At 50.5% G+C, this 14,003-nt stretch overlaps 1 protein-coding gene across 2 annotated transcripts in view; it reads left to right on the forward strand.

Moving 5' to 3' along the window:
* Positions 1–14,003, forward strand: part of OTOF (otoferlin) — a 141,614-nt gene that overhangs the window by 64,810 nt on the left and 62,801 nt on the right. For both annotated transcript variants that reach the window (XM_040058710.2, XM_040058712.2), the window contains 6 exons: positions 431–590; positions 5,050–5,236; positions 6,487–6,673; positions 9,787–10,010; positions 12,314–12,422; positions 13,557–13,740. In XM_040058710.2, coding sequence (XP_039914644.1) covers positions 431–590; positions 5,050–5,236; positions 6,487–6,673; positions 9,787–10,010; positions 12,314–12,422; positions 13,557–13,740 — 1,051 coding nt within the window. The remainder of the gene's footprint in view (positions 1–430; positions 591–5,049; positions 5,237–6,486; positions 6,674–9,786; positions 10,011–12,313; positions 12,423–13,556; positions 13,741–14,003) is intronic.

Genomic DNA, 14,003 nt, shown 5'->3' on the forward strand with positions numbered 1-14,003 from the left:
TTTCCCAATGGATTTTCCAGGGGTTTCTCTGGATCCCTCACTCACACCGGCAGCTCCCGCTCCACATCTTTTGACAATTCCCTACAAACCATATTCCCGCATTCTCATCCCGTTGTTTCTCCTCCTTCAACACCCATCCGCCCTTTCCCAATCGATTTTCCAGGGTTTTCTCAGGATCCCTCACTCACAGGGCAGGTCCTCCACGGAAGGCCGCATCCTTTGAGAATTCCCTTCAAACCCAATTCCCGCATTCTCATCCCGTTGTTTCTCCACCTCCAACGCCCAGCCGCCCTTTCCCAACGGCTTTTCCAGGGGTTTCTCAGGGTCCCTCACTCACGGGGCAGGTCCCGCTCCTCGGAAGGCCGCATCCCGGTGGCCTTGGCGGCGTCCAGCCGTGTGACGAAGGCCTCTCTTGTCCCCTGGGTTGCAGAGCACCAGTTCTACCACAAATGGGCCATCCTCTCCGACCCCGAGGACCTGACGGCCGGCCTCAAGGGCTACCTCAAGTGTGACATCGCCGTGGTGGGAAAAGGGGACAACATCAAGACCCCGCACAAGGCCAACGAGACGGACGAGGACGACATCGAAGGGTAGGGATCTGCTGGGATCCGCTTCCTCCTGGCTCCCCTGGGAATGGCTTTCTCCTTTGGATCCTTGAGGAAGGATCCAAACCCGGCGCTGGTGGCTGAGCCAGGAAAGCAGAGGGACCGATCCCGTGCTTTTCTGAGAGGTCCTGGTGAGATTCCGGGTGGTCTCCCGCATGGAGATGTCATTCCTGCGGGGTCGGGCCATCTGCTGGTGGTTGATCTCAGGTTGGGCTCTTGAGGAAGATCAGCCTGGTGTCACCCAGCCTGGTGTCACCCAGCCTGGTGTCCCCAGCCTTTACCCGGTGCTCCTGATGGGCCCTGGGTGGGAAAATTGGATGGGATGAATTGGGAAGAGTTGGGATGGGATGAGTTGGGATGAGTTGGAATGGGATGGGATGAGTTGGGATGCGTTGGGATGGGATGGGATGGGATGGGATGAGTTGGGATGGGATGGGATGAGATGGCCAAGGCCAACGAGACGGATGAGGACGACATCGAAGGGTAGGGATCTGCTGGGATCCGCTTCCTCCTGGCTCCCCTGGGAATGGCTTTCTCCTTTGGATCCTTGAGGAATGATCCAAACCCGGCGCTGGTGGCTGAGCCAGGAAAGCAGAGGGACCAATCCCGTGCTTTTCTGAGAGGTCCTGGTGCGATTCCAGGTGGTCTCCAGCATGGAGATGTCATTCCTGCGGGGTCGGGCCATCTGCTGGTGGTTGATCTCAGGTTGGGCTCTTGAGGAAGATCAGCCTGGTGTCACCAAGCCTGGTGTCCCCAGCCTTTACCTGGTGCTCCTGATGGGCCCTGGGTGGGAAGATGGGATGGGATGAGATGGGATGAGTTGGGATGGGATGAATTGGGATGAGTTAGGATGGGATGGGATGAGTTGGGATGGGATGGGATGAGTTAGGATGGGATGGGATGAGTTGGAATGGGATGGGATGAATTGGGATGAGTTGGGATGGGATGGGATGAGTTGGGATGGGATGGGATACGATCTCATAACTCAAGGCAGAGCAGGGAAGCCTGGATAAGTTTTCCCAGGCTGTGTGTGTGGACAGGGCTCTTGGACAGCCCAGAACATCTCGAAGGTCACAGAACAAAAATCAGGCTCGACTCCAGCTCCAGAACTTTCCCAGCTAAAGAAATGTCTCCATTTCAAACCTGACCCTCCGGCTCTCCCCACAGGGAACCGTGGGATGGTTTAGGTTGGGAAAGATCTCTGGGACTGAGTCCAGCCATGAACAGTCAGAAGTCACCAGCACATCTCTCCTGATTTCCTGGGGTTTGAGGAACCACCTCCAGTACTCTGAGCCTCATTTTGTGCTGTTGTGGCGATGTTCTCCCAGTTATCCCTAAAATCCTGGAATGGTTTGTTTCGGAAGGGATCTTCAAGATCACCTCTTTCCAACCTTCCTGGCACAGGCAGGGACACTTTCCGCCGGGCGTGGACAGCTCCAGCAATTCCTAGAATTCCCCTGGAAATGTTTTGTTCGCAGCATTCCCATGGGCTCATTTATTCCTGCAGAGGGGGAAAGCCCTCATATCCGGAAAAAACAACGGATGGAGTTTATTTTGTCCCCAAAATAATCCCCTGAGCTCTCCTTGATAAGGGAAAAACAACTCTCCCAAAATCCCGTTCATTCCTTTTCCATGGAATGGAGTGGAAGCGGAAGGAGTCAGTGCTTAGAAAATGGAGCAGCTTCTCTTTGTCTGGGGTTTTTTTTTGTTTGTTTTTTGGTTTTTTTTTTTTTTTTTAATGGAATCACAAAGGTTTGGAAAAGATCTCTCGTGGAAAATCCAGGGGCAGAAAATTCTCAAAGCCTGGCGCACGCAGGCCCAAAATACAGCAGAGAGCACCGGGTTCGACCTGAGGCCTCAGAAAAGGCCTCCAAATTTAGAGACCATAAGTAAAAATGCGGGTTTGTAGTTTAAGCAGAGACGCATTAAGCTGGGTCCAGGAGAGGTTTAAATTCAAATACCGCAGAGAACACTGGGTTCAACCTGCATTAATTTAGGTCGTGGAGAGGTTTAAGTTCAAATACCGCGGAGAACACTTGGTTCAACCTGAGGCCTCAGAAAAGGCCTCCAAATTTAGAGTCCATAACCAAAAATGCGGGTTTGTAGTTTTAGCAGACACACTTTAAGCTAGGTCATGGAGAGGTTTAAGTTCAAATACAGCAGAGAACACAGGGTCCAACCCGAGGCCTTGGAAAAGTCTTCCGAATTTAGAGACCATAATAAAAAATGCGGGTTTGTAGTTTAAGCAGAGGCAGATTAAGCTGGGTAGGGGAGAGGTTTAAGTTCAAATACCGCAGAGAACACAGGGATCAACCTGAGACCTCAGAAAAGGCCTCCAAATTTAGAGACCATAAGTAAAAATGCAGATTTGTAGTTTAAGCAGAGGCACATTAATTTAGGTCATGGAGAGGTTTAAGTTCAAATACAGCAGAGAGCACCGGGTTCGACCTGAGGCCTTGGAAAAGGCCTCCAAATTTAGAGTCCATAACCAAAAATGCTGGTTTGTAGTTTTAGCAGACACACTTTAAGCTAGGTCATGGAGAGGTTTAAGTTCAAATACAGCAGAGAACACAGGGTCCAACCCGAGGCCTTGGAAAAGTCTTCCGAATTTAGAGACCATAATAAAAAATGCGGGTTTGTAGTTTAAGCAGAGGCAGATTAAGCTAGGTAGGGGAGAGGTTTAAGTTCAAATACCGCGGAGAACACAGGGATCAACCTGAGACCTCAGAAAAGGCCTCCAAATTTAGAGACCATAAGTAAAAATGCAGATTTGTAGTTTAAGCAGAGGCAGATTAAGCTAGGTCGTGGAGAGGTTTAAGTTCAAATACAGCAGAGAGCACCGGGTTCGACCTGAGGCCTTGGAAAAGGCCTCCAAATTTAGAGTCCATAACCAAAAATGCGAGTTTGTAGTTTTAGCAGACACACTTTAAGCTAGGTCATGGAGAGGTTTAAGTTCAAACACAGCAGAGAACACAGGGTCCAACCCGAGGCCTTGGAAAAGTCTTCCGAATTTAGAGACCATAATAAAAAATGCGGGTTTGTAGTTGAAGCAGAGACACATTAAGCTGGGTCCAGGAGAGGTTTAAGTTCAAATACAGCAGAGAACATTGGGTTTGACTGAGGCTTCAGAAAAGGCCTCCAGATTTAGAGACCATAATAAAAAATGTGGGTTTGTAGTTTAAGCAGAGACACGTTAAGCTGGGAGAGTTTTAAGTTCAAATACAGCAGAGAACACCGGGATCGACCTGAGGCCTCAGAAAAGGCCTCCAAATTTAGAGACCGTAAGTAAAAACGCGGATTTGTCGTTTAAGCAGAGGCACATTAAGCTGGGTACGGGGGAGGTTTAAGTTCAAATACAGCAGAGAACATCGGGTTTGACTGGGGCCTCGGAAATGGCTTCCAAATTTAGAGACCGTAACCAAAAACGCGGGTTTGTAGTTTAAGCAGAGACAGGTACGGGGAGAGGTTTAAGTTTTAAAAGTTAAAATACAGAAGTAGTTATAAACGTAATAACTTTTAAGGCATAGCAAGTGTTCTGTGCGCCATTATTTGATTGGATAAAAGCCCGCCCCACGGCGGGACAGGTGATACAGTTTTTCATTGGCCCTTGGCGTGAAAGCCAAGGCGATACGTTGTGGCTTTATGTCCATTTTACGTCGTTTGCTGCGGTTTGTTCTGAGCTCCCCCGTTCTCCTGAGGAAATGGTACGTCCCGAGGTTTGTCCCCGCCCCTCTTCCCTGTCAATCGTCCCAGTCCCTGCCTGTCATTCCAATGTTTCTCCCAGTTTCTGGAGAGTTCAGGTGAGGACATGGAGTGATTTATGTTCCCATTGGTTTCTTTAAATGTCCCTCCAACCCTGTTCCACTCCCACCTTGTCCCTCATTGGGAATTGGTTTATTCCCTTCCTTTAGCCCCTCCCCTGGATATAAACCCGGACCACGAGGCTGGGCCAGGACTTGGCCAGAGCTGCCGAGGCTGATGTCCGAACGGGATGGGATAAAGGCCGGAATAAAGACCTTGGATTCGCCCTCTCGTCGAGTCCGACTCCTTTCCTTCGCCTTAGACGAGGGGTCTCTCTCTCGTGATAAGGGGAAGAAGCCCCTTCGCCCCTCTCTGGGTTTTTAGGATTTGGGAATTTTCTCCAGCTAGCCTGGGGCAAAACGGAGCCAGCGGCTCCGAGAGAGACAAAAGCAACCTGCGGCTGTAGATTTTTGGCTGATAAACCTTTAAAACCTCTCGTGACCTGTGGTCTTGGGACCACTGACTACTGCTGGTGCATGCAGCGAGGACGTTCTCGCTCCTTGAGGCGATAAAATCACGTTTTAAGACATTTCGCTCTCTTAAAACCTCGACAAAACGGTTCCGCGCTCCAAGGTCATCTCCCTCCAACCTTCTTCAGCCTGACCGCCCCTTCCCAACTCCCGTCCCCCCCCTGACATTCCAGGAACCTCCTGCTCCCGGACGGGGTCCCCCCGGAGCGGCAGTGGGCTCGGTTCTACGTCAAGATCTACCGCGCCGAGGGGCTGCCGCGGATGAACGCCAGCATCATGGCCAACGTCAAGAAGGCCCTCATCGGGGAGAACAAGGACCTGGTGGACCCCTACGTGCAGGTGGCCTTCGCGGGGCAGAAGGTGAGCGAGGAGGTGACGCCGGCAGGGCCAGGAGGTGGCCGTGGATGGTCCCGGTGGGCGTGGCTGCGATCGGGATACGCAAAGCAATCACACGAGAGACGAGAAATTTTCGCAGGGCGGAGCTGTTCCTCCGAGAGAGCCAAGGCTGAGAGCCCCTCTGCCTGTTTATTTCTTACTTTTTATACATTTGTGGGTCTGGCTGTGGATTGGCTTCTGGAGTTATCACCTCCCAGCCGAATGGCCAGACCAACTGTCAGTTACAATTGTTTTCAGGTTAGAAATGTGCAAACAAAGGACAGGGAATGAAAAAACAAAGGATTTGTTTATGTTACGTGTGTGAGAAAAAGGTAGAAACTGCTCCTAATATTGTACAGAAGCTAAAAGGTCTGACTCCATTTTATGAACAATCAAAAGGCTTTAAAAAAAACTCAGAAAAACCGGGGTGACACGTGGCGAGACAGAGGTTTGGGAAATGGAGCTGGGCTTTACGCTAAGCTTAAGGGCAGGCGCCGTATTTCGGAATGTGTTTTTAGGTCGTGCTTTGGAACGGATTTTAAAGCCGTTTAGTAAATGTCGAGCGTTGTGTGTCAGCCTTGATGTATTTTAAGACAGCAAAAGCACCTAGAGCCCCTCGGTAATAACAACTAAAACACAACAAGATAATGAGGTTAAAAATAAAACAAAAAGGAGAACGCAGACCCTCAGCCAGCAGAAACTGATTCCTTACCTTTAAAAAAGTGCCAAAAGAGCCAAAGAGAGATGAAGGTAAAGAGTTCGCTGGAGAAGACTCAGTTTCCTTCATCCTCTAGGAACCACCGCGACGAACTGAGCATGCCCAGAAGGGCGTGGAGTTAATCACCGTACGAATAATTAACGGAGACAGAGAATAAATACGTAGGGAGCAGATTGTGCAATGCCAGGCAAACATAAGGCCTCAAGAAATAATAATAGATTCAAGCTGTCTAATTTTCGTGCGTGCCTTTACTAAAGTGATTCCCCACGCAACTCGACATGGATTAAAATACGTAACACTCTAATAATAATTATTAATTATAGAGTTATTTTCCGCCCCGTTTCAGTGGCACACTGTCACATTCTTTTCGCTCTCCGGGATGGGTTTGGGCCCTCTCCGGCTGAGGATTCCTTCCTCGGGAGAGGACGGAATGGGTGGAAGGGAGCAGCTCAGGCGGCAAGGGATAATTCAGGAGGTCTGGCCCTTGTCTGATGTTCCGCCTCCTCTCGATTCCCAGGGAAAGACATCCGTACAAAAGAGCAGCTACGAGCCCCTCTGGAACGAGCAAATCATCTTCACGGAGATGTTCCCCCCACTGTGCAAGCGGATCAAGATCCAGATCCGGGACTCGGACAAGGTCAACGACGTGGCCATCGGGACCCATTTCATCGATCTGAGGAAGATCTCCAACGAAGGCGACAAAGGTAAAGTTGAGGCAGGGGCATTCCTCTGGCAGAGTTCCCGAAGTTTTCCAGGCTCCTTCCCACCCCTGGAATTCCTTGATGTCCTGAAACGTGAGAGATTCCTGGGCTAATACCCCGAAAACCAAGCTCCGTCACAAACCTTCGGCCAGTACCGGATAGCAAAGAGACCCCAGAACAATTTGGCTCTTCCAAAAATTCCGCGGAGGGATGAGCATTTGTCAGGCTCCCTATTCCCACGCGTGGGCAAAGATGGGGAACCAGACTGGAAAGGGAATAATGAGGGTTTCTCCTTCCCTGACCCTCAAAATGGGGAATTGCTGAAGACCTGCCCAGCTCCCATCACTGCCTTCCCTAAAAATTTCTCCCCCCAAAAAAACACGGGAGGCTCTGGGGGGACTTGTTTCTGTCCCATCTGGGGTGCCAGTTGTTTCTGCCCATCCCAGAGACAGCAGTTGTCGGGGGCTCCTTTTCAGGAGCTTAAATTCCCCGGCATTCAGGTGGTTTTAGAGTTCTGGCCCTCTGCAAAGCTCTGCGCCAAACGCAGGAAAAGACGGAGTCTTCAAGGTTACATGCTTCGTTTATAGTTCTTATCTTACAATTTTCTCAGTGTCCAAAAGATGTTTGCCGCGGCTCGGACATCTGGTGACTCCCCCTGTCTCCGGGCTGTCCTTATCTTTTATACTAATTGCTACATATTCTTTATTTACTATTTATTACCAATGTCTATCACTATTACTAAAAAGGTCATCTTTACTCTGACCCAATCCTCACTAACTACTTTGTGCCAACGTCACTGCAGAAATGGAGTGAGGGAACAAGAAGGAAGAAGAAAGAGACAACGCCCCAAATCCTCCATCTTGCCCCATTCACTTCAATGCCAAAAATCCCAAACCCACTGTTTTTTCACCCTGTGATATTCTAAACTACTGTATTTCACACTCCTGTGGCCTGCAATGCTTCCTGCAGTGCAAGAAGCCTCTCCCATGGACTGAAATCAAATCCAGTGTCTCTCTGAGCTCTGGGCTCTGGGCTGGGGTCCCAGACCCCCCTGCCCAGGTCCTGACCCTCCAGGGCAACCAAAGGAATGCCCTGGATTCCAACAGGGACCTTTGGGCTCTGCACAACTTCCTGAAAGGAAAGGGCAGCTCCGGGAAGCGGGGCTCTGTTCCCAGGAAACAGGGACAGGATGAGAGGGAACGGCCTCAAGCTGTGCCAGGGCATCGTCGGGTTGGATCCTGGGAAAATTCCTTCCTGGAAATGGCTGTTCCATCCCTGGCACGGGGTGGAGTTTCCATCCCTAGAGGGATTTAAAAGCCGTTTGGATGTGGCACTCGGGGACGTGGGCCTTGGCAGTGCTGGGATCGGATGGAAAAACTGCTGGAAAAATCTCCCGCAAATGCACAAGGCGGGAGATGGAGGTAAAAGACTGAAATCCTCCCGCTCACCCTGGCTGTGCCAGAGGAGGCTCAGCTTGGACAGCAGCAGGAATTTCCCTGTGGAAAGGGTGATCAGGCCTTGGGAGTGGAAAGGGGGCTCAGGCCTTGGAACTGCCCAAGGAGGTTTGGAGTCCCCATCCCAGGAGGTGTCCAAGGAATTCCTGGAGGTGGCACTCAGTGCTCTGGGCTGCTGACAAGGTGGGGATCAGGCACAGGTTGGACTCGATGGCCTGGGAGGCCTTTTCCAACCTCAGTGATCCTGGGGTTCGGTGCCTGTAACACTCCTGCAGGAGCAGGGAATTCTTTGGGTGTTGGAAAGATCCCTCTGGAGACAGGCTAAGCTAAACTGGGAAGGGAGGGACCAAATCCATGCTCTGTAGGTGATGTGTGCCAGCCCTGCCTGGCAGGTGCTGAGGCTTCCCCTGAGGCTGGACAAATGCCAGGGGTGTCTGCTCCAGCACTTGTGACTTGTCAGACTGGGGCAGGCGATGCCTGAGGTCCTGGCAGGCTGGAGGTCTCGATATCCAAACTCCAGGGCTTGTTTTGAGGCTGTGGAGCAGGATTTGTGTGTCCACATCCCAAGGGAAAAGCAATCCAGGCACCCTGCTCTGGTCGCATGTTGAATGTCCTCTGTCTGTCCTCTGTTACTGTCAAGTTTGGGATGTCCACTGCCAAGAGAGCTGCAGCCAGGCTCTGCTATTTCTGAGTGCAAACTTGCAGTTGGATTCCAGAGGCCAGGTTCTTAGCAACTGTCTGCAGATGGCCTCGTGTCCATCTGTTCCGGGTGGTCTGGGAGCTCTTTTCCAACCCCGATGATCCTGGGATTCCCTGAAAACTGCCTCTGTGGATGGCGGCACTTCCATGGGCACACAGGAACATATCCCAGGCTGTGTCACCACACGTACACCGGGAAAAGCAATGCCAACTGCGAGCGCCAAGATTTTCCCTTTCAACCTTTCCTTTTTCCCTTTTCCTTTTCCCTTTTCCCCTTTTCCCTTTCCCCTTCTGTTTCCCATTTCCCCTTTCCCTTTTCCCTTTTCCCTTTCCCTTTCCCTTTCCCTTTCCCCTTTTCCCTTTTCCCTTTTCCCTTTTCCCTTTTCCCTTTTCCCCTTTTCCCCTTTTCCCCTTTTCCCCTTTTTCCCTTTTCCCCCTTTCCCCTTTTCCCCTTTTTCCCTTTTTCCCTTTTCCCTTTTCCCTTTTCCTTTTCCCTTCTCCCTTCTCTTTTCCCCTTTCCCTTTTCCCTTTCCCCTTTCCCCTTTCCCCTTTCCCCTTTTCCCTTTTCCCTTTTCCTTTCCTTTTTCTTTTTCCCTTTCCCTATTCCCTATTCCATTTTCCCTTTTCCCTTTTTTTTCCCTTTTCCCTTTTTTTTCCCTTTTCCCTTTTCCATTTCCCCTTTCCCTTTCCCCTTTCCCTTTCCCTTTTCCCTTTTCCTGTTTCTCCTTTCCATTTCCCATTTCCCATTTCCCAATTTCCCATTTCCCATTTTCCTTTTCCTTTTCCTTTTCCTTTTCCTTTTCCTTTTCCTTTTCCTTTTCCTTTTCCTTTTCCTTTTCCTTTTCCTTTTCCTTTTCCTTTTCCCCGTTCCCTTTTCCCTTTCCCCATTCCCTTTCCCCATTTCCATTTCCATTTCCCTTTTCCCCTTTCCCTTTCCCACCTGCCCATTCCATCCCCCCCCAGGTTTCCTGCCCACCTTCGGCCCCGCCTGGGTGAACATGTACGGCTCCACCCGGAACTACACCCTCATGGACGAGCACCAGGAGCTCAACGAGGGCCTGGGCGAGGGCGTCTCCTTCCGCGCCCGGCTCCTGCTGGGCCTGGCCGTGGAGATCCTGGACACCACCAACCCCGAGATCAACAGCTCCACCGAGGTGCAGGTGGAGCAGGCCACGGCCGTGGCTGACGTAAGTCCCCGTCGCCCCCCGCGGCATTCCGGTTCTCGGGATCTGGGGAATGTTGGGCCGTCACCGAGACACACACACACACAAAGCAGTCGCACACAAGACGAGAGATTTTCACAGAGGTCCTTCCGATCCCAGCTCACAGCTGAGAGAAGAAGAGACCCCTTTGTTTATTTTTTTTACTTTTTAAACATTTGTGGGTCCAGCAGAAGATTGGCTTTTTGGGGTTTCCACCCCTCAGCCTCAGTGGCCAGACCGATTGTCAGTAACAATTGTTTTCAGGTTAGAAATATGCAAACAAAGGACAGAGAATGAAAAACAAAGGATTTGTTTATGTTACATCTGCGAGAGAAGTAGAAAACTGCTCTTAATATTGTACAATAACTAAAAAGGTCTGACTCCATTTAAGGAAATCAAAAGGCTCAGAAAAACTCAGAAAAACCAGGGTAACATTGGACCGTTGCCTTCGGCCTCGTAAAACCGAGCGTTTCAAAGCGTCGTCCCGCGTGATTGGGACACGCAAAACAACCACACGGAGACGAGAAATTTCGCAGGGCAGAGGGCTCTTCTCAGAGAGCCTCAAGGAGAGCCTCAAGGCTGAGCCAAGGCCGAGCGAACTCTCTGCCTGTTTATTTCTTACTTTTTATACATTTGTGGGTCTGGATGTGGATTGGCTTCTGGAGTTATCACCTCCCAGCCGAATGGCCAGACCAACTGTCAGTTACAATTGTTTTCAGGTTAGAAATATGCAAACAAAGGACAGGGAATGAAAAACAAAAGATTTGTTTATGTTAAGTGTGTGAGAAAAAGTGAAAACTGCTCCTAATATTGTACAGTAGCTGAAAAGTCTGACTCCATTTTATGAACAATCAAAAGGCTTTAAAAAAACTCAGAAAAACCAGGGTGACAGTCCCGGGCGTCCCGCGGAGCGACAGAAGTCGGTCTCGCAGGATTCCGGGATCGTTCCAGAGCTCGGTTCCCTTAGGAGTGCCGGGAATGCCGGAGATATTGTTTGTCATTTTCCCAGAGAAGCTGCAGCTGACCCAATCCCTGGAAGTGTCTGGGCAGGGCTTGGAGCGCCCTGGGATAGAGGAACGTTGTCCCCGCCCGTGAAACCAGATGATATTTAAAGTCCCTTCCCACCAAAACCATTCCAGGATTTCTATCATCTCCTGAACTTAGGGACGTTTCTCCACCTGGGAAACGCGCACGGACAGCGACTCACTCCCAGAATTCCAGCTGTCCCACTCTCATCCTGGGTTTCAATCAGAAACCAAGGATCTCGTTTATTTCCCGGCCAGGGGGAAAAGGAAACTCCTGGAAACAGACCCATTCCAATTCCGTGGGAGCATCCAGGCACCCGGATTTGTGCGGTTTGATCAATTCGGTGTCGGGGGAACTCGGGCTTGCGTTCCTGAATGTCCCTGAGGGCAAGGGGTGATTGATCCCAGCACAGTTCAAGGTTATTTATGGGTTTATTATCTTCTTTTTATCCTGTTAGAGCCGGGATTAAATACTCCAGAGGCGCAGTTTTCGTGCTCGGACTTTTAATTTTTTTATTTATTTTTTAATTTTTAAAATTTTTGGGGTTTTTTTTCTTTTTTAAAATTTTTTAAATTATTTTTTTATCTTTATTCTGGTCTCGCAAACCGTGAATTCTACGGAACTTCAGGATAACAAACTAAAAATGGAGACCTCCCATCTCTCTCTCTCCAAGGCTTTTTAAGCACAAAATGTCCAATTACGGAATGACACCTAAATTATTTTTACTTTTAACCCAAAAACCAACAACCCCTGGCCCGAAATGCGGATTTTTTTTTCTACCCAATTACAAAATCCCACCCAAACCCATGGAGAAAAAGGTGAAAAAGAGGAACTTAGCCCTAAATCCTCCATCTTGTTTTATATATGTTATTATATTCTAAACCCTTAAACTCTGAGTTTTGCACCCTGTGACGTCACACACGCTTCCATCCCAACTCCCACACCCACAATCCCTGCGCCGTCACTCAATTTCGGGATCCTTTTTCCCGGCCTCAGCTCAAATGCTGCATTTTTCTCTCGAGGGTCAGCCCCCTGTCAGCACAAAAAAAAATCTGAAGTTCTCAGTGCCCAGCGTTCCAACGATTACCTTTAATTAAAAGATATCGAGAAGAAATCTTTAATTCAAGACAAACTCTCTACAACGGGCCCGGAGAAGGGAGACAAATCCCTCCGGGTCCCTTTGGAATCAGCATCCCGAGGGATGGACCCGCCTCTCCCTCCGGCCCCCGACCCTCATCCCCTGGGATCTCTTTCTCCCGCAGAACTGCAGCGGGAAGATGGAGGAATTCTTCCTCTTCGGAGCCTTCCTGGAGGCCACCATGATCGACAGGAAGATTGGGGACAAACCCATCAACTTCGAGGTCACCATAGGTTGGTTGGGTTTGGTTTTGTTTTTTTTGGGGGGGGTTGGAGCGTGGCGGTTTCGAAAAATCCGAACCCAAAGCTTGGCAGCGGGGTTTGTTCCCGATTTTCCATTCCAACCCCTGCCGGGGCAGGATCGGGGAGCAGGGAACTGTCGTGGGCTTTCCCCGACATTCAGCTGGTTTTAGAGTCTTTTCGCCCTCTGCACAGCTCTGCGCCAAACGGATGAAAGAGGCGGAGTCCTCAGGTTCTGATTTTTCCAAGGTTGCGCGCTTCGTTTATTGTTTCTTATCTTACAGTTTTCTCAGCGCCCCACAAAAGATGTTTGCAGCTGCTGGGGCATCTGGCGACTCCCCGACTCCTCCCAAGCTGGGCTGTCGTTATCTTTTATACTAATTGCTACGTGTTCTTTATTTATCATTATTTGCCAATACCTATCACTTATACTAAAAAGCTCATCCCTACTTTGACCCAATCTCCTTAAACCACTTTGTGCCGCCGTCACTGCAGGAAATGGAGTGAGGGGAGAAGAAAGAAGAAGCAGGAGACAGCGCCCCAAATCCTCCATCTTGCTCCCATTCACTTCCATACTAAAGAACCCAAATTTACTGTTTTCTCACCCTGTGATGAGCTAAACTCCAATCTTTCACACTCTTGTGGCTGCAATCCTTCCCGCAGTGCAGGAAGCCTTTCCCATGGACTGGGATCAAAGCCAGTGTCCCTCTGGGCTCTGTGCCGGGGTCCCAGACCCCTCTGTCCAGGTCCCTGACCCTCCAGGGCAGCCAAAGGAATTCCCTGGACTCCAACAGGGATCGGCCGCTCCGTGGGCGTGAGGGGATGTGGGGTCCCGCATCCCGTATTTTGTGGCCAGCGGGGCTGATCCCCTCTCCCATCCCGGCTTCGTGCTCCGGAGACGCCGGCTCCAGGACGGAATGTATTCCCAGGGGATTGAGGAGGGGACAGGAGCAGGGCACAGACACCTCTCCCTAATTTCCGGCTCCTGGACGTGGTCCCAGGAAGCCAAACTCCAACGTTTCTCTGTGATTCCAGCAGAGAAAGCTTCTGCCAACCCGAATTCAATCCCGGAGCTGGGAATTACAATTCCATTTTATTTATTTTATTTTATTTTTTCCCCCCCTCGAGGTAACTACGGCAACCAGGTGGATGGCTGCAGCAAACCCCTCCTGCGGAGGAAGAAGGAGGGAGGGGACGGGGACGAGGAGGAGTCGGAGCTGCTCCAGAACTCCAGTGAGGATGAAGGCGGTGAGGATGGAGAGATGGTTTCCGTTTCTTCATCCCAGCCCATGAAGCCCCTGGTTACGGACAGGTCAGTGTGTCCACCTGGATTTGTGTGGTCAGTGTGTCCACCTGGATTTGTGTGGTCACTGTGTCCACCTGGATTTGTGTGGTCAGTTTGTCCACCTGGTCGGGGACAGGTCAGTGTGTCCACCTGGACACTGGTCACTGTGTCCACCTGGTCAGGGACAGGTCAGTGTGTCCACCTGGGCACTGGTCAGTGTGCCACCTGGATTTGTGTGGTCACTGTGGCCACCTGGGCACGGAGTGGCCAATGTGTCCACCTGGATATGC

Source organism: Hirundo rustica, chromosome 3 (assembly GCF_015227805.2).
Source record: "Hirundo rustica isolate bHirRus1 chromosome 3, bHirRus1.pri.v3, whole genome shotgun sequence".
Classification (NCBI taxonomy): Eukaryota; Metazoa; Chordata; class Aves; order Passeriformes; family Hirundinidae; genus Hirundo; species Hirundo rustica.